Raw genomic sequence first — 24,889 nt, 5'->3', positions numbered from 1 at the left:
ATTCTGGGGGCCCATCCTTCATCATCCTCCATGAAATGGACCCTAGCAGATTAGATTATCCTTTGTTATATCTTTTGGGCCAGTATTAGGTTACAGCCTGGGTCCACCGGTGGGTCAACTGGTACTATCTTGGGCCAGTCTGACACCAGTCAACTATGAGAATTTTGAGCTTCAATCTAAAGGGTTCACCATCCCAAAACTGTCTATGAGATAATTAATAGCTGAACAGTCATAGTTTACATCCAATTGCCCCCTACAGTTGCCTGTTTTACGTTTCAAACACTACAAATGTATTTGATAAAAAAACTGAAAATGATTATGAAAGTTGCAATTTGAATTTAAAAATGCTTTTTTTCACTCACATAGAAACATTGCCTGTTTTACCTGGAAGTTTTGGAATTCTTCAATTTGAACTGAGTGAGTGTTTAAGAGACAAATGTTGATCCAGAGCAGTGTAAAGTGAAAGTTTCTTAAGTGTGCTCAAGATAACAAAATAACACATTCTCCAATTCACAGTTATATCTGTGAAATGCTGTATTCCAACCTGTCTCAGTAGCGCAACAAGCTACGGACATATAAGTGCTTTATCTGAGGAGGGAAGCACATCACAGTCAGACTGTGTGATAAACATATAGGGGGTCATTTACTAAGGGCCCGATTCATGTTTTCCCGACGTGTTACCTGAATATTTCCGATTTGCGCCGATTTTCCCTGAATTGCCCCGGGAATTTGGCGCACGCGATCGGATTGGGGCGCATCAGCGCTGGCATGCACGTGACGGAAATGGGGGGGGGCCTCGCTGAACAAAAACCCGCCGGAAAAATCTCTGCATTTAAAAAAAAAAAGTTGCGGGACTCGCGCTTACCTTCACTAGGAATGGGCCGGTGTACTTCAGTGCATTCCGGGCAACTTCAGCGCAGCAGCGCCACCTGGTGGACGTCGGAGGAACTACCTTAGTGAATCCCGGCCGGACCCGAATCCACCGCAGAGAACGCGCCGCTGGATCACGATTGGACCGGGTAAGTAAATCTGCCCCATAGTGTGATAGGAATGGAAGCCATAGACTGCATCATTATGTATAATATACATCTCATGGATCTCATCATCTCTGATCTGTCTCATCTCTGTTTCTATGTGACAGATACTAGTAGAATATAAATATAAACCTGCATCCTGATAATTTAAGCATAAACAAATGTTTTCCATTCGTACATATTTTTAAAACTGTAAAATGTCACTTGAACGGGGGTTCCAAGTTCCATTGTTGCATTTTTCTTGCGGAAGTGCCCAGGATCACTGGATCCACCTCAGCAAATCAGTTACAACAGAAGACCTCTGGATGTCACTTGTGATGTAAAAGGTAGTGACGTTCTGTAGTCCATTGAGGCCAATGATTGGTGAAACCATAAGTATTTGGTAATGGATTTTGATTAGGACTTTAGATTCAAAGAGGTAGATTACCATTTTTAATAATTGATTTTTTTAAGAAATCAAGGAAGAACTGTCCATCCCAAAAAGTTCCCAACCTGTCTAGGAGATATAAAAATAAGAGCTGGTAAGGCATAAAAGCCAAATATAGATATTCCTTGCTACCAGTAGTGGATTATGATACAGGCGGTTTGGGGCGGTAGTCTGAGCCCAAGCCTTCTAGGGGACCCATGGCCACCCAAACCACCCACTAAATTTTATACTGAGAAAGACCTTGAAATCCTTGTACATCTGTTACTGCTCTCAATACACATGTACACAAGAGCCTTTTCAGTATCTTTGAAGATCCTTCAAAGATCCTTAAACCTCAGATTGAAACAGGCAGAAGGTATGCATCCTTCACTAGAAGGTGATTCTAGCACCACATGTACTGCCCGGGGCAGTCTTAATCCGTCCCTGCCTTCCACTGAAGTCTAATGTCCTCTCGTGGTGCATTGTGGTACATTGAAATGAGTGATTCCAGATTCGAAATCTAATCCCGGCCAGGAACTGGTGTGGATTTCGACTACAGCCTGGACAGTCCATTCAACAATTGGACCAAGGCATCTTCAGTCTGTTTGCCGCCTGCTCTTAACACTTTTATAAAATGACTTTTGTGTGACCATTTTCCAAGTAATAGAAGGTAACTATTTTGTCTTAATCTTAGTGAATAACTCTTTAGTTGGATATTTGTGTTTGTATTTTCTTGTTTTTTTACCACTTTTGGACTTTTTATTCAAAAGTCACACAAAAGTTGCACAAAAGTCTCAAACTCTACTTTAGCCTTTTCTAAAGTTTTTCCTACACCTGGTCAGGATTTTTTTTTTAAAAAATCTTAAGATTTTGATGAATTTATTAATAATTTTTGTTAGTTGATACAGGTGGATTACCGGGAAAACAGAGATTACCAATCATAACTGAGCAAATGGGTGAGTGTTATGAATAATCAAATATAGGTTTTAGTAATCCTATTTATAATGGTTATAATGGGTATAATGCATAGGAGAAGGGCATTAAAGGTCATACTAAATAGTAACGTGGAAAACAGAAATACAAAAAGTCGCTAAAGGGTTAAGATTCAAAGATGAAAAATGTTGAAAAGATTCAATAAGATAGTGTAATGCTAGACCAAGCCACCTATCCCAAACTTCTTGCCGATCATTCCCTAGATGATTGATGACAAGTGGTTGGCGTTCTCTTCCTGCTCCAAGATAAAAACATTGAAAATAACATAGAAAATGACATATAATGTAAAAAATGTCAAAATCATAACACAAACCCAACACATACAATATCACCGTGTCTTTAACAACCTGTAGAATTATTATTGAACCTGCATGATGAATGCCGTAAAAAATAAACAGTTAAAAGGTCACCAAAATTAGACAATTAGACAAAATTAGACAATTCTAAATTTCTTGTGCATTTTGTTTTATTTACCATACAGCACTCAAAGGGTTAAAATATTCCTAAAACACATTTTAATAGTTTGCGTTGTGGACTTTTAAAAATACTGTGATTCATATGGGGATTCTAATACTTTAAATTTCAAACTCATTAATAAAAAAATTTAACCCAAAAATGTCAATTTAGAAATGTATTTAAAACAACTCTGTTCTATTTGTAAGCTGCTTAATGTGGTATTAGAATAAAAAGAAAAAATGGTGAAAACACAAAGTTGAGATATTAGAAATGTTAGTAGGTAACTAATTTGCATGGTCAAACTATCGGTCTCAAAAGCAGATGAGTTAAAATTTCAAAAATGAAATTCTCAAACGATTTGGCGAATTTTAACTTTTTTAAAATAAATAATAAATGCAAAGCACATCAACCAAAATTTACCCCTAACGTGAAGTACAATTGTCAAGAAACAACATTCTCAAAATCATTTTGGTAAGTTAAAGTGTTCCAAAGTTACAACCATATAAAGCGACACTTGCCAGATTACACAAAGAGAGGCAGAGCCTTAACATACACACTGGCTGCATCCTGAAGGGGTTAAAGTAATATGGTAAATATTTTGGCGAAATCTTAATGAATTACCCTAGAATGTATTATCTAACTATCTAAATTTAAAACATCTTCGGAATGAATATTTATGAGAATCTTGGATGATATCAAAGCGGCTCAGATACAATTTGTTATTATGTATTATGTCTATAAGGCTTTCACGACTTTTTATTCAAAAGTGGCACAAAAGTTGCACAAAAGTCTCAAACTCTACTTTAACCTTTTCTAAAGTCTTTCCTACTCCTGTTAAGGATTTTTTTGAAAAAAATCTTAAGATTTTGATGAATTTATTAAAAATTTTGGTTAATTGATACAGGTGGATTATCGGGAATACAGCGATTACCAATCATAACTGAGCAAATGGGTGAGTGTTATGAAAAATAGAATATAGGTTTTTGTAATCCTATTTATAATGGTTATAATGGGTATGATGCATAGGAGAAGGGCATTAAAGGTCATACTATATAGTAATGTGGAAAACAGAAATACAAAAAGGGCCAAGTCGCTAAGGGGTTAAGATTCAAAGATAAAAAATGTTGAAAAGATTCAATAAGATAGTGTAATGCTAGTCCAAGCCACCTATCCCAACCTTCTTGCCGATCATTCCCTAGATGATTGATGACAAGTGGTTGGCGTTCTCTTCCTGCTCCAAGATAAAAACATTGAAAATAAAAAACAGGAAAAAACAAAAAGAGGAAAATACAAACATGGGTCAAAATCAAGCAGACAATGCAATACAGAATCAAGAGACAAAGTGATGGTCAGAAGACAAGCAAAGGCCAGAGAGCAAAACTAGAAAATGCTAGCAAGTTCCAAAGAAAACTTGTAGCAAGCAGACAATCCTGTTATGAGATCATGAGGAATCTGGTGGTAGCGTTTCCTAATTAGGCTGCTCGTTCTATCTTGGAGATGGGGGGACTGTTTCTTAAAAGTTATCTGGTATCTTTAATAATAAATATTAACTTTGTAAAACAGCTAAGACTGACGACGCCCCAGCGTCTTTCAATGTCCCCAGCTTTTAATTTATGCACGCCCAGTGCTGCAATCCTCCTCCTGCTCTCGGCCAGGAAATTAGATCCAGCCAGAGACATCAGAGCCGGGGTACAGTCACAGCATCAGTCTATGCACGTGCATAGGTTGACTGATCTAGCTGGAGACATCAGAGCCGCGGTGCGGAGAGAGGGGGCAGTATGCTAGTTCCCTGGTCAGCAGAAATAGGAGGCTTGCAGGTAGGCGTGCATAAATTTAGTTGTTAAAGATGGGAGAAAAGATGGCAGTGTCACAATCAGGATCTTACAGTCACAGCATCAGTCTATGCATGTGCATAGGTTGACTGATCTAGTATGCTGCAATACATCAGTGTTGCAGGTTATTATCATGAAAAAGAAATCAGATGACTGCTTGTTCATGTCCCATGGTAGAACTTATTAAGAAAGTAAAAATAAATGTTTCATGTGAAATAAATTTGAAAAAAATGCCCATAAGCCCCAATTAACATAGAAAATGACATATAATGTAAAAAATGTCAAGATCATAACACAAACCCAACACATACAATATCACTGTGTCTTTAACAACCTGTAGAATAAAAATAAATTATTATTGAACCTGCATGATGAATGCCGTAAAAAATAAACAGTTGAAAGCTCACCAAAATTAGACAATTAGACAATTCTAAATTTCTTGTGCATTTTGTTTTATTTACTATACAGCACTCAAAGGATTAAAATATTTCTAAAAGCCATTTTAATAGTTTGCGTTGTGGACTTTTAAAAATACTGTGATTCATATGGGGATTCTAATCATTTAAATTTCAAACTCATTAATTAAAAAAATGAACCCAACAATGTCCATTTAGAAATATATTTAAAACAACTCTGTTCTATTTGTAAGCTGCTTAATGTGGTATTAGAATAAAAAGAAAAAATGGTGAAAACACAAAGTTGAGATATTAGAAATGTTAGTAGGTAACTAATTTGCATGGTCAAACTACCGGTCTCAAAAGAAGATGAGTTAAAATTTTGAAAATGAAATTCTCAAACGATTTGGCGAATTTTAACTTTTTTAAAATAAATAATAAATGCAAAGCACATCAACCAAAATTTACCCCTAACGTGAAGTACAATTGTCAAGAAACAACATTCTCAAAATCATTTTGGTAAGTTAAAGTGTTCCAAAGTTACAACCATATAAAGCGACACTTGTCAGATTACACAAAAAGAGGCAGAGCCTTAACATACACACTGGCTGCATCCTGAAGGGGTTAAAGTAATATGGTAAATATTTTGGCGAAATCTTAATGAATTACCCTAGAATGTATTATCTAACTATCTAAATTTAAAACATCTTCGGAATGAATATTTATGAGAATCTTGGATGATATCAAAGCGGCTCAGATACAATTTGTTATTATGTATTATGTCTATAAGGCTTTCACGACTTTTTATTCAAAAGTGGCACAAAAGTTGCACAAAAGTCTCAAACTCTACTTTAACCTTTTCTAAAGTCTTTACTACTCCTGTTAAGGATTTTTTTGAAAAAAATCTTAAGATTTTGATGAATTTATTAAAAATTTTGGTTAATTGATACAGGTGGATTATCGGGAATACAGCGATTACCAATCATAACTGAGCAAATGGGTGAGTGTTATGAAAAATAGAATATAGGTTTTTGTAATCCTATTTATAATGGTTATAATGGGTATGATGCATAGGAGAAGGGCATTAAAGGTCATACTATATAGTAATGTGGAAAACAGAAATACAAAAAGGGCCAAGTCGCTAAGGGGTTAAGATTCAAAGATAAAAAATGTTGAAAAGATTCAATAAGATAGTGTAATGCTAGTCCAAGCCACCTATCCCAACCTTCTTGCCGATCATTCCCTAGATGATTGATGACAAGTGGTTGGCGTTCTCTTCCTGCTCCAAGATAAAAACATTGAAAATAAAAAACAGGAAAAAACAAAAAGAGGAAAATACAAACATGGGTCAAAATCAAGCAGACAATGCAATACAGAATCAAGAGACAAAGTGATGGTCAGAAGACAAGCAAAGGCCAGAGAGCAAAACTAGAAAATGCTAGCAAGTTCCAAAGAAAACTTGTAGCAAGCAGACAATCCTGTTATGAGATCATGAGGAATCTGGTGGTAGCGTTTCCTAATTAGGCTGCTCGTTCTATCTTGGAGATGGGGGGACTGTTTCTTAAAAGTTATCTGGTATCTTTAATAATAAATATTAACTTTGTAAAACAGCTAAGACTGACGACGCCCCAGCGTCTTTCAATGTCCCCAGCTTTTAATTTATGCACGCCCAGTGCTGCAATCCTCCTCCTGCTCTCGGCCAGGAAATTAGATCCAGCCAGAGACATCAGAGCCGGGGTACAGTCACAGCATCAGTCTATGCACGTGCATAGGTTGACTGATCTAGCTGGAGACATCAGAGCCGCGGTGCGGAGAGAGGGGGCAGTATGCTAGTTCCCTGGTCAGCAGAAATAGGAGGCTTGCAGGTAGGCGTGCATAAATTTAGTTGTTAAAGATGGGAGAAAAGATGGCAGTGTCACAATCAGGATCTTACAGTCACAGCATCAGTCTATGCATGTGCATAGGTTGACTGATCTAGTATGCTGCAATACATCAGTGTTGCAGGTTATTATCATGAAAAAGAAATCAGATGACTGCTTGTTCATGTCCCATGGTAGAACTTATTAAGAAAGTAAAAATAAATGTTTCATGTGAAATAAATTTGAAAAAAATGCCCATAAGCCCCAATTAACATAGAAAATGACATATAATGTAAAAAATGTCAAGATCATAACACAAACCCAACACATACAATATCACTGTGTCTTTAACAACCTGTAGAATAAAAATAAATTATTATTGAACCTGCATGATGAATGCCGTAAAAAATAAACAGTTGAAAGCTCACCAAAATTAGACAATTAGACAATTCTAAATTTCTTGTGCATTTTGTTTTATTTACTATACAGCACTCAAAGGATTAAAATATTTCTAAAAGCCATTTTAATAGTTTGCGTTGTGGACTTTTAAAAATACTGTGATTCATATGGGGATTCTAATCATTTAAATTTCAAACTCATTAATTAAAAAAATGAACCCAACAATGTCCATTTAGAAATATATTTAAAACAACTCTGTTCTATTTGTAAGCTGCTTAATGTGGTATTAGAATAAAAAGAAAAAATGGTGAAAACGTAAAGTTGAGATATTAGAAATGTTAGTAAGTAACTAATTTGCATGGTCAAACTATCGGTCTCAAAAGCAGATGAGTTAAAATTTTGAAAATGAAATTCTCAAACGATTTGGCGAATTTTAACTTTTTTAAAATAAATAATAAATGCAAAGCATATCAACCAAAATTTACCCCTAACGTGAAGTACAATTGTCAAGAAACAACATTCTCAAAATCATTTTGGTAAGTTAAAGTGTTCCAAAGCTACAACCATATAAAGCGACACTTGTCAGATTACACAAAAAGAGGCAGAGCCTTAACATACACACTGGCTGCATCCTGAAGGGGTTAAAGTAATATGGTAAATATTTTGGCTAAATCTTAATGAATTACCCTAGAATGTATTATCTATCTATCTACATTTGGAACATCTTCGGAATGAATATTTATGAGAATCTTGGATGATATCAAAGCGGCTCAGATACAATTTGTTATTATGTATTATGTCTATAAGGCTTTCGCGACTTTTTATTCAAAAGTGCCACAAAAGTTGCACAAAAGTCTCAAACTCTACTTTAACCTTTTCTAAAGTTTTTCCTACTCCTGGTAAGGATTTTTTTAAAAAAAAATCTTAAGGTTTTGATGAATTTATTAAAAATTTTGGTTAATTGATACAGGTGGATTACCGGGAATACAGCGATTACCAATCATAACTGAGCAAATGGGTGAGTGTTATGAATAATAGAATATAGTTTTTAGTAATCCTATTTATAATGGTTATAATGGGTATAATGCATAGGAGAAGGGCATTAAAGGTCATACTATATAGTAATGTGGAAAACAGAAATACAAAAAGGGCCAAGTCGCTAAGGGGTTAAGATTCAAAGATGAAAAATGTTGAAAAGATTCAATAAGATAGTGTAATGCTAGTCCAAGCCACCTATCCCAACCTTCTTGCCGATCATTCCCTAGATGATTGATGACAAGTGGTTGGCGTTCTCTTCCTGCTCCAAGATAAAAACATTGAAAATAACATAGAAAATGACATATAATGTAAAAAATGTCAAAATCATAACACAAACCCAACACATACAATATCACTGTGTCTTTAACAACCTGTAGAATTATTATTGAACCTGCATGATGAATGCCGTAAAAAAATAAACAGTTAAAAGCTCACCAAAATTAGACAATTCTAAATTTCTTGTGCATTTTGTTTTATTTACTATACAGCACTCAAAGGGTTAAAATATTCCTAAAAGCCATTTTAATAGTTTGCATTGTGGACTTTTAAAAATACTGTGATTCATATGGGGATTCTAATACTTTAAATTTTAAACTCATTCATAAAAAAAAATGAACCCAACAATGTCCATTTAGAAATGTATTTAAAACAACTCTGTTCTATTTGTAAGCTGCTTAATGTGGTATTAGAATAAAAAGAAAAAATGGTGAAAACACAAAGTTGAGATATTAGAAATGTTAGTAAGTAACTAATTTGCATGGTCAAACTATCGGTCTCAAAAGCAGATGAGTTAAAATTTTGAAAATGAAATTCTCAAACGATTTGGCGAATTTTAACTTTTTTAAAATAAATAATAAATGCAAAGCATATCAACCAAAATTTACCCCTAACGTGAAGTACAATTGTCAAGAAACAACATTCTCAAAATCATTTTGGTAAGTTAAAGTGTTCCAAAGCTACAACCATATAAAGCGACACTTGTCAGATTACACAAAAAGAGGCAGAGCCTTAACATACACACTGGCTGCATCCTGAAGGGGTTAAAGTAATATGGTAAATATTTTGGCTAAATCTTAATGAATTACCCTAGAATGTATTATCTATCTATCTACATTTGGAACATCTTCGGAATGAATATTTATGAGAATCTTGGATGATATCAAAGCGGCTCAGATACAATTTGTTATTATGTATTATGTCTATAAGGCTTTCGCGACTTTTTATTCAAAAGTGCCACAAAAGTTGCACAAAAGTCTCAAACTCTACTTTAACCTTTTCTAAAGTTTTTCCTACTCCTGGTAAGGATTTTTTAAAAAAAAAATCTTAAGGTTTTGATGAATTTATTAAAAATTTTGGTTAATTGATACAGGTGGATTACCGGGAATACAGCGATTACCAATCATAACTGAGCAAATGGGTGAGTGTTATGAATAATAGAATATAGTTTTTAGTAATCCTATTTATAATGGTTATAATGGGTATAATGCATAGGAGAAGGGCATTAAAGGTCATACTATATAGTAATGTGGAAAACAGAAATACAAAAAGGGCCAAGTCGCTAAGGGGTTAAGATTCAAAGATGAAAAATGTTGAAAAGATTCAATAAGATAGTGTAATGCTAGTCCAAGCCACCTATCCCAACCTTCTTGCCGATCATTCCCTAGATGATTGATGACAAGTGGTTGGCGTTCTCTTCCTGCTCCAAGATAAAAACATTGAAAATAACATAGAAAATGACATATAATGTAAAAAATGTCAAAATCATAACACAAACCCAACACATACAATATCACTGTGTCTTTAACAACCTGTAGAATTATTATTGAACCTGCATGATGAATGCCGTAAAAAAATAAACAGTTAAAAGCTCACCAAAATTAGACAATTCTAAATTTCTTGTGCATTTTGTTTTATTTACTATACAGCACTCAAAGGGTTAAAATATTCCTAAAAGCCATTTTAATAGTTTGCATTGTGGACTTTTAAAAATACTGTGATTCATATGGGGATTCTAATACTTTAAATTTTAAACTCATTCATAAAAAAAAATGAACCCAACAATGTCCATTTAGAAATGTATTTAAAACAACTCTGTTCTATTTGTAAGCTGCTTAATGTGGTATTAGAATAAAAAGAAAAAATGGTGAAAACACAAAGTTGAGATATTAGAAATGTTAGTAAGTAACTAATTTGCATGGTCAAACTATCGGTCTCAAAAGCAGATGAGTTAAAATTTTGAAAATGAAATTCTCAAACGATTTGGCCAATTTTAACTTTTTTAAAATAAATAATAAATGCAAAGCACATCAACCAAAATTTACCCCTAACGTGAAGTACAATTGTCACGAAACAACATTCTCAAAATAATTTTGGTAAGTTAAAGTGTTCCAAAGTTACAACCATATAAAGCGACACTTGTCAGATTACACAAAAAGAGGTTAAGCCTTAACATACACACTGGGGCAGATTTACTTACCCGGTCCATTCGCGATCCAGCGGCGCGTTCTCTGCGGTGGATTCGGGTCCGGCCGGGATTCACTAAGGTAGTTCCTCCGACGTCCACCAGGTGGCGCTGCTGGGCTGAAGTTCCCCGTAATGCACTGATCTTCACCAAGCCGGACCGAGTGAAGGTAAGCGCGAGTCCCGCGACACTTTTTTTTAAAAAAAATGTGGCGGTTTTTCTGAATCCGTCGGGTTTTGGTTCGGCCACGCCCCTCGATTTCTGTTGCTTGCATACCGGCGCCGATCTGCCACAATCCGATCGCGTGCGCCAAAATCCCGGGGAAAATCGGCGCAAATAGGAAATATTCGGGTAACACGTCGGGAAAACGCGAATTGGGCCCTTAGTAAATGACCCACTGGCTGCATCCTGAAGGGGTTAAAGTAATATGGTAAATATTTTGGCTAAATCTTAATGAATTACCCTAGAATGTTTTATCTATCTATCTAAATTTGGAACATCTTTGGAATGAATATTTATGAGAATCTTGGATGATATCAAAGCGGCTCAGATACAATTTGTTATTATGTATTTTGCTCGATTTTATAGCAATTATCTCTTAGGGTCACTCTGAGGTGATTGAAAACATAACACCGCGCCAAATTTATTAAACCGTTGGCGCAAGTTTTCTGTCTGACTTTGCACTAGAAAAAAGGTGCAAACTGCTTGTACATGTATTCATAAAGTGTCTGCGCCGGTTTTGTGTCGTGGCTGCTCTGTGTCCGGCAAGCCGTTAGTGCTTAGTCAGAGTTTGCGGCACATTTTATTATTGACGTCCGCCACAATTCTGAAGCATGGGGCGCCGGATTCATGAAGAATCTACACCAGTTTTAATGAATCTGTGCATATTACAGGCTACACTAGTTTTGATAAATGTGGACCATTAAAGGCAGTCTCCAGGTTATGTACAAGATAGGTTCCATAGGTTTGTTCTTAAGTTGAATTTTTATGTAAATTGAAACTGTATATTTTATAATTGTAGATCCAAACAAAATTTTTTTTTGTCCCAGTGACAATTGGATTTTCAAAAATTTTTGCTATAACGGGACCAAGGATTATCAATAAAGCTTCATTACCGACACCTTACAGCTGATCATTGCAGTCTGGGACTATAGTAACATCCAGAGAGCTTCACCAGAGGTCACAGTGGGCAGAAGGGTCCATATTTAACTAGGGGTTGTCTGCAAGTCAGGTGTTCTTAAGTAGGGGACCGCCAGTATTAGTCTGTATAATTTGGATACAGGGGGTTCATTGTATGTAAGAGTTTTCAAGTGAATAGGAGTGAAGACACAAAGGTACAAAAGTAGTAAAAATAATTGGGTCACAATAAAATGAGTGTCATGATAATCAAGATAAAATATTTCAATATTAGAGAAAAATATAAAAATGTTGCAAAAGAAAGGTTTTTAAAGTAATTTGAAACCTAATGACAAAATGTTACCACATACAGAATTACTGTAGTTACAGGATCCATTTGTGTTGAGTAGGTTCGGGTGCGCCCCACAGGAACTGGACATATTGCCGGATTGGCTGCCAAACAGACAATCCGGGAAGCTAACACCTCTAACTTCTAGCCAAGGCTGTGATTAGCCAATCTCGGAAAGCAATTTGTCCAGGTCATGCGGGGCACACCCAAACCTCAAAGCCAAATTGGAAGTTCAGGTCCACTTATCTCTAATTGGAAGGGGTCGTATCTAAGAAATGAGATGTATAGACATATTGTAAATATTTTAAATACATTCTCATGAGAATCTTGGATTATAAAATGGCAATATAGTAGCGCTGGTGGCGCGGGGCCACAGCAATTTAAATAGTGCTGACAACTTTGCAATGGCACTTTAAAATTTAAAATGTTAAATGTAATGTTTATTGATGATATCTGCAACACCTCCAGAACTGTGTGAGGATAATAAAGAAAACCTTCAAAAACACTTTAGTATAAATTGATTCATTTTGTTAGATGTTAAAACAAGCTGTAAAAAACTTTACTTTCTATTAACACAGTCGGAGAACTTAAAGAACCAGAGGGATCTCCGTCTTTAACAGGTAAGTGTAATCACATTAATAATAGGTTATATTTATTTCCTCTGTTGTAAGGATACATCGGTAGTGTTACTGACATATCTTTACGACACAGGGCTACAACGTATTTCACTGTATGCTAATACCGTGGGATACATTGCCCTGTTCTTCTTCTCCCAATGTTTCTTTACATTTTTCCTTATTTGCACGGCACCTTGTGGTACAGAAGACCACCACAAGCTATTTATCTTATATTTCCACCTGTTTAGTTAGTTCACTGTTTTGACTATTTGGAACTTTTTAAAAAGTCGTAAAAAAATGTGCAAAAGCTCGTCTGGTCTCAGGTGACTCAACAACTTAGCAGGAACAGGCCCGAAATATTCGGGTAATACGTTGGGAAAACGCAAATCGGGCCCTTAGTAAATGACTCCCAATAAATCTCCCCATTGGGGAACATTTACTAAGGGTCCGAATCACGTTATTCCGCCGGGTTTCCCGAATTTTTCCGTTTTGTGCCGAATTCTGCAGGGATTTTGGCGCATGCGATCGGATTGTGGCACATCGGCACCAACTTTCACGCGACAGAAATCGGGGGGCGTGGCCGTCGGAAAACCCGACGGATTCAGAAAAAACACGGAATTTAAAAAACGAATTGTGTCGCAAAATGCATTGTCGCAAAGCTCACATGCACCGGGAATAGGTTGGTGAACTCCAGCAAACCTCGGCGCACTTCAGCGCAGCAGCGACACCTGGTGGACACAAAAAATGTGCTTAAAAATGTCCCCTCGGCTTATACACGAGTCTATTACAAAACCCACTTAATAAAAAATTAAACTTAAATACTCACCCTCCGATGTCGGCGCGGCTCCCCGATGTCGGCGATGACAGAAGAAAGAAGAAGAGCCGCGGGGAAGAAAGAAGACGGGACGCACCGACATCTGGGGACATTGGGGAGCCGCGCCAACATCGGAGGGTGAGTATATAAGTTTCTTTTTTTTTAAGTGCTGGGGGGAGGGAGCAGGCTGTATACTACTAGGGGCTGGCTGTATACTACTGGGGTCTGGCAGGCTGTTTACTACATGGGGGCTGGCAGGCTGTATACTACATGGGGGCTGGCAGGCTGTATTCTACTGGGGCAGGCTGGCTGTATGCTACTAGGGGCTGGCTGTATACTACATGGGGGCAGGCTGGCTGTATACTACATGGGGGCTGGCTGGCTGTATACTACATGGGGGCTGGCTGGCTGTATACTACAGGGGGCTGGTGGGTGTATACTAGTAGGGGCTGACTGTATACTACTGGGGGCTGGCAGGCTGTATACTACTGGGGCCGACTATATACTACAGTGGGCTGGCAGACTCTATACTACTGGGGCCGACTATATACTACAGGGGGCTGGTGGCTGTATACTACTAGGGGCTGGCTGGCTGTATACTACTGGGGGCTGGCAGGCTGTATACTACTGGGGGCTGGCAGGTTGTATACTGCTGGGGGCTAGTTGGCTGTATACTACTGGGGCAGGCTGGCTGAATACTACATGGGGGCAGGCTGGCTGTATACTACATGGGGGGAGGCTGGCTGTATACTACATGGGGGCAGGCTGGCTGTATACTACATGGGGGCTGGCTGGCTGTATGCTACTAGGGGCTGGCTGTATACTACATGGGGGCAGGCTGGCTGTATACTACATGGGGGCTGGCTGGCTGTATGCTACTAAGGGCTGGCTGGCTGTATACTACAGGGGGCTGGTGGGTGTATACTACTAGGGGCTGACTGTATACTACTGGGGGCTGGCAGGCTGTATACTACTGGGGCCGACTATATACTACAGGGGGCTGGTGGCTGTATACTACTAGGGGCTGGCTGGCTGTATACTACTGGGGGCTGGCAGGCTGTATACTACTGGTAGCTGGCTGGCTATATACTGAGGGGGGCCGTGACCAATGCATTTCCCACCCACGGCTTATACACGAGTCAATAGTTTTTCCCAGTTTTTGGTGGTAAAATTAGGGGTCTTGGCTTATACTCGGGTCGGCTCATACTTGAGTATATACTGCAATTGACTTATTGAAGTCAATTGAAGATGTTTAAAAATAATATCCATGTTTTACTTCATATCTTTGGATTACCGTACATAAAAATAGGAATCCGATATAATTGATGAATTGATCTTTATTTTTTTTTTCAATGAGCAATATATTTTCAGCATTTTTCAGTAATTTTATTAAAGCTGAAATACATGAATAATGTAGTAATAATTCTACAAATATCCCGCTCAACCATATATCACTATGGAGAGTGGTGGAGTTGAGGAGCGGTCACCTCCTCTCCCCGGCGCCGCCGTGTGCCCGCCGTGCTACGGTACTGTAGGCTCATGTTAGTGTGAATATAGCCTAAAGCTGGTTACATATTGGCCCACACTAATAGAGGGGCACTGTGTACTATGTGCAGTTTGCCTCACTATGATGCAGAATGCGCCAGATTCATGAAGATGGAGTACTCTACAGGCGCCCAAAGTGCTTAAACTGAGTGCAACGGGCCTGTGACACATTTATGTCGTACTCCGTAATTTTAGTCTTCTGAATTATATACTAAGTGCTTTCCTCCTGCTTGGGGGTAAACAAGTTGCACAGACCAAAATATACTTAGGAACTAATGTTTGTACTTTTTGGTAGGAGGAATACTCAATGGAATTGGTGGAACAGCAACAGGTGAGTGGTTATTACATGTATTAAAAACCAAGCAACAGTGCTTGGCTAGAGGTTAAAATGGGGGGGGGGGAGTACAGTCAAGTGGGTCCCCAGTCTAATTATGCCAGTTCTAATTAATGTCAGAGCTGGAAGCCCATAGTATACTACTTTACCATTCGATGCAGTTATATCGGTGTCTCTTAGAAATTCAGGGTAGAGCTAGACGTGCCATTTACAACCCCAATGCAAACATCTGAGGGCGGAGCTCAGCCCGATCACATATGCTCTTCTATTGAAATGCATGCAATCAGTAGGCAGCACTTGGTGTTTTGCATTGTTTAAACACATATGTGATTAGGCTGAGGCCTGCCCCTCTGTGCTTGCATTGCCTGTATAAACAGAATGCAAGCATGGAATTTGACTGCACCTTTAGTCTGCAGTCTAGTGTATTCACTACCCAGTGTGAGTCTGCAGTCTAGTGTATCACTACCCAGTGTGAGTCTTTAGTCTAGTGTATCACTACCCAGTGCGAGTCTGCAGTCTAGTGTATCACTACCCAGTGTGAGTCTTTAGTCTAGTGTATCACTACCCAGTGTGAGTCTGCAGTCTAGTGTATCACTACCCAGTGTGAGTCTTTAGTCTAGTGTATCACTACCCAGTGCGAGTCTGCAGTCTAGTGTATCACTACCCAGTGTGAGTCTGCAGTCTAGTGTATCACTACCCAGTGTGAGTCTGCAGTCTAGTGTATCACTACCCAGTGTGAGTCTGCAGTCTAGTGTATCACTACCCAGTGTGAGTCTGTAGTCTAGTGTATTTGCTACCCAGTGTGAGTCTGCAGTCTAGTGTATTCGCTACCCAGTGTGAGTCTGTAGTCTAGTATATCACTATCCAGTGTGAGTCTGCAGTCTAGTGTATTGGCTACCCAGTGTGAGTCTGCAGTCTAGTGTATTGGCTACCCAGTGTGAGTCTGCAGTCTAGTGTATTCGCTACCCACTCACTTGTATATGAGCAAGATGCATCACACAAATATTGATGAGCTCCTGACACATATATAAAGCGGGCTGCCAAGCGCATGACACAGATATTAAAGTTGGGTCACCTGGTGCATGACACAGTTAAAAGGGGAGGGTTGCCCAGCGCATAATACAAATATAAGGGGGAGTCGCCCAGCGCATGACAGATATAGGGGGGGTCGGTCGGCACATGACCCAAAAATAACAGAGGAGTTCACTCAGCGCCTGGCACTGATATAATAGGAGGGGGTTGCCTGATGCATGACGCAGATATAAGTGGTCGCCTGGCACATAACATAAGGCACAGAAGTTATTGGCAGCTTCCATATATTACTACAGGGAGAGGTGGAAGGCCGCTCCTTGTACTAGGGACACAAGGCTTATCTACAGGAATGACTAGGCATTTGCACTACATCAGTGTTTCCCCCCCCCCCCCCACTCAAAACAGTTGGGACCTATTTAACTCGCCTAGTATCTCAAATGTCCTTCACAGAATATATGTCATCTCCTCACCAGTCTTTCTTGGAATGTCCTCCTATTCCATTTCCCGAGGTCTTCAGCAGTTTTAATCATCTGTAGGACACAGATATCACCATAGACAGCACTATCTAATGTGCTCCTGACCCAGAGGCCCAGAGGCTGACCCAGAGGTTTAGCTAAAGCTCAGTAGTAGGTTTTACTTCACCCCCTACACAGCACAGCTGGACTCTTGTATATCCAAGAGAGCTTGTGTGAGAACATAGAGCAGGAAGCCACGGAGCATGGAAGCCACCAGCACAGAAGGTTCTGGTAGCTTCCATGTATCAGTGCAGGGTAAGGTGGAGGGCCAGCTCCTTGCACTATAGACACAATATTCTACTGTTTCTTCAACATAAATGGAGTTGAAAGCTGGGGAGTGGGCATTTCAAAGTCACGGGGCCCCAGAGCCACTGCCACTCCTGCCCCCCTTGTAGTTACGCCTCTGCAAAACAATATAAAAGTTAGAAGAAGCTAGAAGAATACGCCCATTATAAATTATTTTGAATTTCATCAGTGTATAATAAGATGAAATGCCATCATCTTTTGATTATTATTATAATAATTGCCTCTGGAGAATAGATGTTTTACTCTCCAGAAGCAACAAGGATTTTTTACACGGTAAGATCTGTAAAAATGGAAAACAGCAGAGCTCAGGGACAGAGCACAGCAGAGACAGCAGAGAGATTAAAAAAAGGTCTTATCTGGTGTTGTTATGATTTGTATAACGTTTCTTTTCATTTAATTTAAGCGGTGAAACCGATAGTCTCTGGAATAACAGGCTTACTTGCACATAATACATTAAGTAAGTATTTTGTAAGTAGAGATAAATACGTTGCGTTATAGAGGTCATTGAAAAAGGAGGGAGAGGAGATAAGCTGTGACATCATCTATTGTCAGTAGTGATCTAATGATGGGTCAGTGTTATATATATATATAGAGGTCATTGAAAAAGGAGGGGGAGGAGATAAGCTGTGACATCATCTATTGTCAGTAGTGATGTAATGATGGGTCAGTGTTATCTATATAGAGGTCATTGTACAGGGAGGGGGAGGAGATAAGCTGTGACATCATCTATTGTCAGTAGTGATGTAATTATGGGTCAGTGTTATCTATATAGAGGTCATTGTACAGGGAGGGGGAGGAGATAAGCTGTGACATCATCTATTGTCAGTATTGATGTAATGATAGGTCAGTGTTATCTATATAGAGGTCATTGTACAGGGAGGAGGAGGAGATAAGCTGTGACATCATCTATTGTCAGTAGTGATGTAATGATGGGTCAGTGATATCTATATAGAGGTCATTGTACAGGGAGGGGAAGGAGATAAGCTGTGACATCATCTATTGTCAGTAGTAATGTAATGATGGGTCAGTGTTATCTATATAGAGGTCATTGAACAGGGAGGGGGAGGAGATAAGCTGTGACATCATCTATTGTCAGTAGTCATGTAATGATGGGTCACTGCTATCTATGCAGAGGTCATTGAACAGGGAGGGGGAGGAGATAAGCTGTGACATCATCTATTGTCAGTAGTGATGTATTGATGGGTCAGTGTTATCTATATAGAGGTCGTTGTACAGGGAGGGGGAGGAGATAAGCTGTAACATCATCTATTGTCAGTAGTGATGTAATGATGGGTCAGTGCTATCTATATAGAAGTCATTGTACAGGGAGGAAGAGGATATTAGCTGTGACATCATCTATTGTCAGTAGTTATGTAATGATGGGTCAGTGTTATCTATATAGAGGTCATTGTACAGGGAGGGGGAGGAGATAAGCTGTGACATCATCTATTGTCAGTATTGATGTAATGATAGGTCAGTGTTATCTATATAGAGGTCATTGTACAGGGAGGGGGAGGAGATAAGCTGTGACATCATCTATTGTCAGTAGTGATGTAATGATGGGTCAGTGTTATCTATATAGAGGTCATTGTACAGGGAGTAAGAGGATATAAGCTGTGACATCATATATTGTCAGTATTGAGGTAATGATAGGTCAGTGTTATCTATATAGAGGTCATTGTACAGGGAGGAGGAGGAGATAAGCTGTGACATCATCTATTGTCAGTAGTGATGTAATGATGGGTCAGTGTTATCTATATAGAGGTCATTGTACAGGGAGGGGGAGGAGATAAGCTGTGACATCATCTATTGTCAGTAGCAATGTAATGATGGGTCAGTGTTATCTATATAGAGGTCATTATACAGGGAGGGGGAGGAGATAAGCTGTGACATCATCTATTGTCAGTAGTGATGTAATGATGGGTCAGTGTTATCTATATAGAGGTCATTGTACAGGGAGGGGGAGGAGATAAGCTGTGACATCATCTATTGTCAGTAGTGATGTAATGATGGGTCAGTGCTATCTATATAGAAGTCATTGTACAGGGGGCAGAGATAATACTAAATACTGTCACTATGAATTACAATTAGTTATGCACAAACAAGCCCACATCTTTTGAAGTTGGGGAGTGAAAAATGGATGCACAAAAAAAAAAATTACGTTTGGAATTTTTTATATATATACATTGGTGTAAGATTTACAGTGGAAAATTGTCTTTGTAAGATTAATATTTAAGTAATGGAACGGAGTGCCAAACAATATAAAAGTTAGAAGAAACTAGAAGAATACGCCCATTATAAATTATTTTGAATTTCATCAGTGTATAATAAGATAAAATGCCATCATCTTTTGATTATTATTATTATAATAATTGCCTCTGGAGAATAGATGTTTTACTCTCCAGAAGCAACAAGGATTTTTTACACGGTAAGATCTGTAAAAATGGAAAACAGCAGAGCTCAGGGACAGAGCACAGCAGAGACAGCAGAGAGATTAACAAAAGGTCTTATCTGGTGTTATTATGATTTGTATAACGTTTCTTTTCATTTAATTTAAGCGGTGAAACCGATAGTCTCTGGAATAACAGGCTTACTTGCACATAATACATTAAGTAAGTATTTTGTCAGTAGAGATAAATACGTTGCGTTATAGAGGTCATTGAAAAAGGAGGGAGAGGAGATAAGCTGTGACATCATCTATTGTCAGTAGTGATCTAATGATGGGTCAGTGTTATATATATATAGAGGTCATTGAAAAAGGAGGGGGAGGAGATAAGCTGTGACATCATCTATTGTCAGTAGTGATGTAATGATGGGTCAGTGTTATCTATACAGAGGTCATTGAACAGGGAGGGGGAGGAGGTAAGCTGTGACATCATCTATTGTCAGTAGTCATGTAATGATGGGTCAGTGCTATCTATGCAGAGGTCATTGAACAGGGAGGGGGAGGAGATAAGCTGTGACATCATCTATTGTCAGTAGTGATGTAATGATGGGTCAGTGTTATCTATATAGAGGTCGTTGTACAGGGAGGGGGAGGAGATAAGCTGTGACATCATCTATTGTCAGTAGTGATGTAATGATGGGTCAGTGCTATCTATATAGAAGTCATTGTACAGGGAGGAAGAGGATATAAGCTGTGACATCATCTATTGTCAGTAGTTATGTAATGATGGGTCAGTGTTATCTATATAGAGGTCATTGTACAGGGAGGGGGAGGAGATAAGCTGTGACATCATCTATTGTCAGTATTGATGTAATGATAGGTCAGTGTTATCTATATAGAGGTCATTGTACAGGGAGGAGGAGGAGATAAGCTGTGACATCATCTATTGTCAGTAGTGATGTAATGATGGGTCAGTGATATCTATATAGAGGTCATTGTACAGGGAGGGGAAGGAGATAAGCTGTGACATCATCTATTGTCAGTAGTGATGTAATGATGGGTCAGTGTTATCTATATAGAGGTCATTGAACAGGGAGGGGGAGGAGATAAGCTGTGACATCATCTATTGTCAGTAGTCATGTAATGATGGGTCAGTGCTATCTATGCAGAGGTCATTGAACAGGGAGGGGGAGGAGATAAGCTGTGACATCATCTATTGTCAGTAGTGATGTAATGATGGGTCAGTGTTATCTATATAGAGGTCGTTGTACAGGGAGGGGGAGGAGATAAGCTGTGACATCATCTATTGTCAGTAGTGATGTAATGATGGGTCAGTGCTATCTATATAGAAGTCATTGTACAGGGAGGAAGAGGATATAAGCTGTGACATCATCTATTGTCAGTAGTTATGTAATGATGGGTCAGTGTTATCTATATAGAGGTCATTGTACAGGGAGGGGGAGGAGATAAGCTGTGACATCATCTATTGTCAGTATTGATGTAATGATAGGTCAGTGTTATCTATATAGAGGTCATTGTACAGGGAGGAGGAGGAGATAAGCTGTGACATCATCTATTGTCAGTAGTGATGTAATGATGGGTCAGTGTTATCTATATAGAGGACATTGTACAGGGAGGGGAAGGAGATAAGCTGTGACATCATCTATTGTCAGTAGTGATGTAATGATGGGTCAGTGTTATCTATATAGAGGTCATTGTACAGGGAGAGGGAGGAGATAAGCTGTGACATCATCTATTGTCAGTAGTGATGTAATGATGGGTCAGTGTTATCTATATAGAGGTCATTATACAGGGAGGGGGAGGAGATAAGCTGTGACATCATCTATTGTCAGTAGTGATGTAATGATGGGTCAGTGCTATCTATATAGAGGTCATTGTACAGGGAGAGGGAGGAGATAAGCTGTGACATCATCTATTGTCAGTAGTGATGTAATGATGGGTCAGTGTTATCTATATAGAGGTCATTGTACAGGGAGAGGGAGGAGATAAGCTGTGACATCATCTATTGTCAGTAGTGATGTAATGATGGGTCAGTGTTATCTATATAGAGGTCATTATACAGGGAGGGGGAGGAGATAAGCTGTGACATCATCTATTGTCAGTAGTGATGTAATGATGGGTCAGTGCTATCTATATAGAGGTCATTGTACAGGGAGGGGAGGAGATAAGCTGTGACATCATCTTTTGTCAGTAGTGATGTAATGATGGGTCAGTGCTATCTATATAGAAGTCATTGAACAGGGGGCGGTGATAATACTAAATACTGTCACTATGAATTACAATTAGTTATGCACAAACAAGCCCACATCTTTTGAAGTTGGGGAGTGAAAAATGGATGCACAAAAAAAAAAAAAATTACGTTTGGAATTTTTTATATATACTTTGGTGTAAGATTTACAGTGGAAAATTGTCTTTGTAAGATTAATATTTAAGTAATGGAACGGAGTGTTCTGTGATAAGCTCTGGCAGGTATACGGTATTTTTGTTTGCTTGTTCCCTCTGAATACCATATATACTCAAGTATGAGCTGACCTGATTAGTTTAAAATGATACATTGCCTTTGAGCTTGGCAGGTAAGTATGATCACATTTTGATAGGACAGATACACATTTCATTTATTTCCACCGTTGTGAGGGTACGCCAGTAATATTCCTAACATATTTTTAAGACGAAGAGCTACCACATATCCCATTGTAATCTAATAGTGGTATACTTCGCCCTGTTAAATAAAAATCGGATGGACAATAAGAAAATACATCATTGCTTATGCATTAAAAATGTATTTAAAAAAATTTCCATCCCTCCATGTTTCTAAAAACAGTAAAATGTTGCTTAAATGGGGGTTTCCAGGGTTCCCAGTTCCATTGTTGGATTTTTCTTGCGGAAGTGCCCAGGGTCACTGGATACACTTCAGCCAATCAGTTGCTACAAAAGAGCTCTGGGTGTCTCTTGTCATGTAAAAGGTAGTGACGTTCTGTAGTCCATTGTGGCCAATGATTCGTCAAACCATAACTAGATGGTAATGGATTTTGATAAAGATTTTTGATTCAAAGAGGTGGATCACCAGGAATACCATTTTTAAGATACATAGATAATCCCTGCCCCCAGTTGTGGATTATGATACAGGCGGTTTGGTGGCCAAGCCTTCTAGGGGACCCATGGCCACCCAAACTACCCACCAAATTTTATACTTAGATGGACTTTGAAGTCCTTTTATATTGGTTTAGGACCTTTAAAGGTCCAATAAAGGTCTTGAAAGTGCATATTGAAAGCAGACAGAAAGTACACATCCTCCATTGTCCAAAAAGCTGATACTGCCCGCGGCAGTCTTAATCTGCCACTGCTTGCCACTGAAATCTTTTGGTGCATTGTGTGACATTGAAATGAGTGCTTCCAGATTCGAAATCTATCCCAGCCAGGAACTGGTGTGGATTTCAACTACAACCTGGATCAGTCCATTCCACAATTGGCCAAGGCCTCTTCAGTCTGTTTGCTCTTCCCACTTTAAAAAATTATTTTTGTGTGACTATTTTTCAATTAATAGAAGGTAAATACTTTGTCTTTAACTTAGCGAATAACTCATGTGTTTTACCTATCTTCAACACATCTATGAGCTGTGACAAGGAGACATTCTGAACATCTTTGGAATGAAAGTTTATGGGAATCTTGGATGACATCAAGGCCGCTGGGATACAATTTTTTATTATGTATTTTGTTAGATTTTAGGACAGTTAAAGGGGTATTCCCATCTGGGCATTTCCATTTATTTTAATTCATTTGCCACATGTAAACATTTCTTCAATTGGATGTTATTAAAAAAAATGTTCCTGTGTCAAGATAATTTATAATAAATGTAGCCATGTTGTCCCTTAGAAACATTATATCTTCCTTGGATACGACCACCCTGCACTCTGGCAGCGGTGGCCAGACATGCGCTATTGATCCCTGTCTGGCCACCTGGATTCAGAGTTCATTACCACAGGATGGCTTTAAGACCTGCAGTAACTCCCGGACATTTCATATACAAAAACCTTTTGTTTCTTTGTGCAATCCCTCCAGCAGAGGTGGTCGTATCCAAGGACATAGTCTTGGATGACTACATTTATGGTCTTCACACAGGAACATTTTTTTTAATAACATATATTTGAAGAAATGTTTACATATGACAAATTAATTTAAATAAATGTGAATGCCCAGATGGGAATACCCCTTTAACTCTTGAGTTGATTGAAAACAAAACATTATTTTTATTAGTAATGAATTTTTATAAGCTCAAAATTTTGATGGATTTATTAATAATTTTGGTCAATTGATACAGGTGGAATATTGGGAACACAGATTTTACCAATCATAACTGAGAAAATAGGTGAGTGTTATGAATAATAGAATATAGGTTTTAGTAAACCTATTTGTAACAGTTATAATGGGAATAATGTATAAGAGAAGGGCATTAAAGGTCATGTTATATAGGATTGAGGAAACAGGGTGTATTAGTCTTTATGATTTGTAAAGCTCTAGAGAATTTGCTGGCACTATATAAATAAAGATTATTATTATTTCTATTATTATTATTATTATTATTATTATTATCAGGGTACATTGTATATAAGACTTTTATTGTAAATAGGGAAGAACGCTGAAAGGCAAAAAAAATTAGTAGTAGTAAGAATAATTGGATCACAGTTAACTGTCATTAAAAAATATGAAATATCACTATCAATATCAAATATTGAAAATTAATCTTTGTCAGGAAAAAGCCCTATAATTAATGGGTACATTTTTAATGTACGTCACATGCCGGGTGCTGGTGCATGGAGAGGGCTCACGGGTTGTCCATAGCCAGTAAATCTTTGCTGCATATTGCGTGAGTAACACCCACGCAGGTATTTTCCCGCTGATTGCCGCCGGCAAGGATCGTTGCTCACCGTGATGTCATCAGGGAGCAGCGATCCTTTGCCATGACAGCCTCGGGCCTTCCGAA

At 38.4% G+C, this 24,889-nt stretch overlaps 1 protein-coding gene across 1 annotated transcript in view; it reads left to right on the top strand.

Annotated features, from left to right (window-relative positions):
- LOC140065877 (uncharacterized) overlaps positions 1 to 24,889 on the top strand; it is a 72,046-nt gene that overhangs the window by 21,487 nt on the left and 25,670 nt on the right. The window contains exons 11-21 of the mRNA XM_072113438.1: positions 367 to 417; positions 2,340 to 2,396; positions 3,794 to 3,841; positions 6,069 to 6,116; positions 8,345 to 8,392; positions 9,782 to 9,829; positions 12,917 to 12,958; positions 15,610 to 15,645; positions 17,905 to 17,958; positions 20,060 to 20,113; positions 24,227 to 24,274. Coding sequence (XP_071969539.1) covers positions 367 to 417; positions 2,340 to 2,396; positions 3,794 to 3,841; positions 6,069 to 6,116; positions 8,345 to 8,392; positions 9,782 to 9,829; positions 12,917 to 12,958; positions 15,610 to 15,645; positions 17,905 to 17,958; positions 20,060 to 20,113; positions 24,227 to 24,274 — 534 coding nt within the window. The remainder of the gene's footprint in view (positions 1 to 366; positions 418 to 2,339; positions 2,397 to 3,793; positions 3,842 to 6,068; positions 6,117 to 8,344; positions 8,393 to 9,781; positions 9,830 to 12,916; positions 12,959 to 15,609; positions 15,646 to 17,904; positions 17,959 to 20,059; positions 20,114 to 24,226; positions 24,275 to 24,889) is intronic.

The sequence above is a fragment of the Engystomops pustulosus genome, chromosome 6 (assembly GCF_040894005.1).
Source record: "Engystomops pustulosus chromosome 6, aEngPut4.maternal, whole genome shotgun sequence".
Taxonomy (NCBI): domain Eukaryota; kingdom Metazoa; phylum Chordata; class Amphibia; order Anura; family Leptodactylidae; genus Engystomops; species Engystomops pustulosus.
This window is presented reverse-complemented; position numbering and strand designations above follow the sequence as displayed.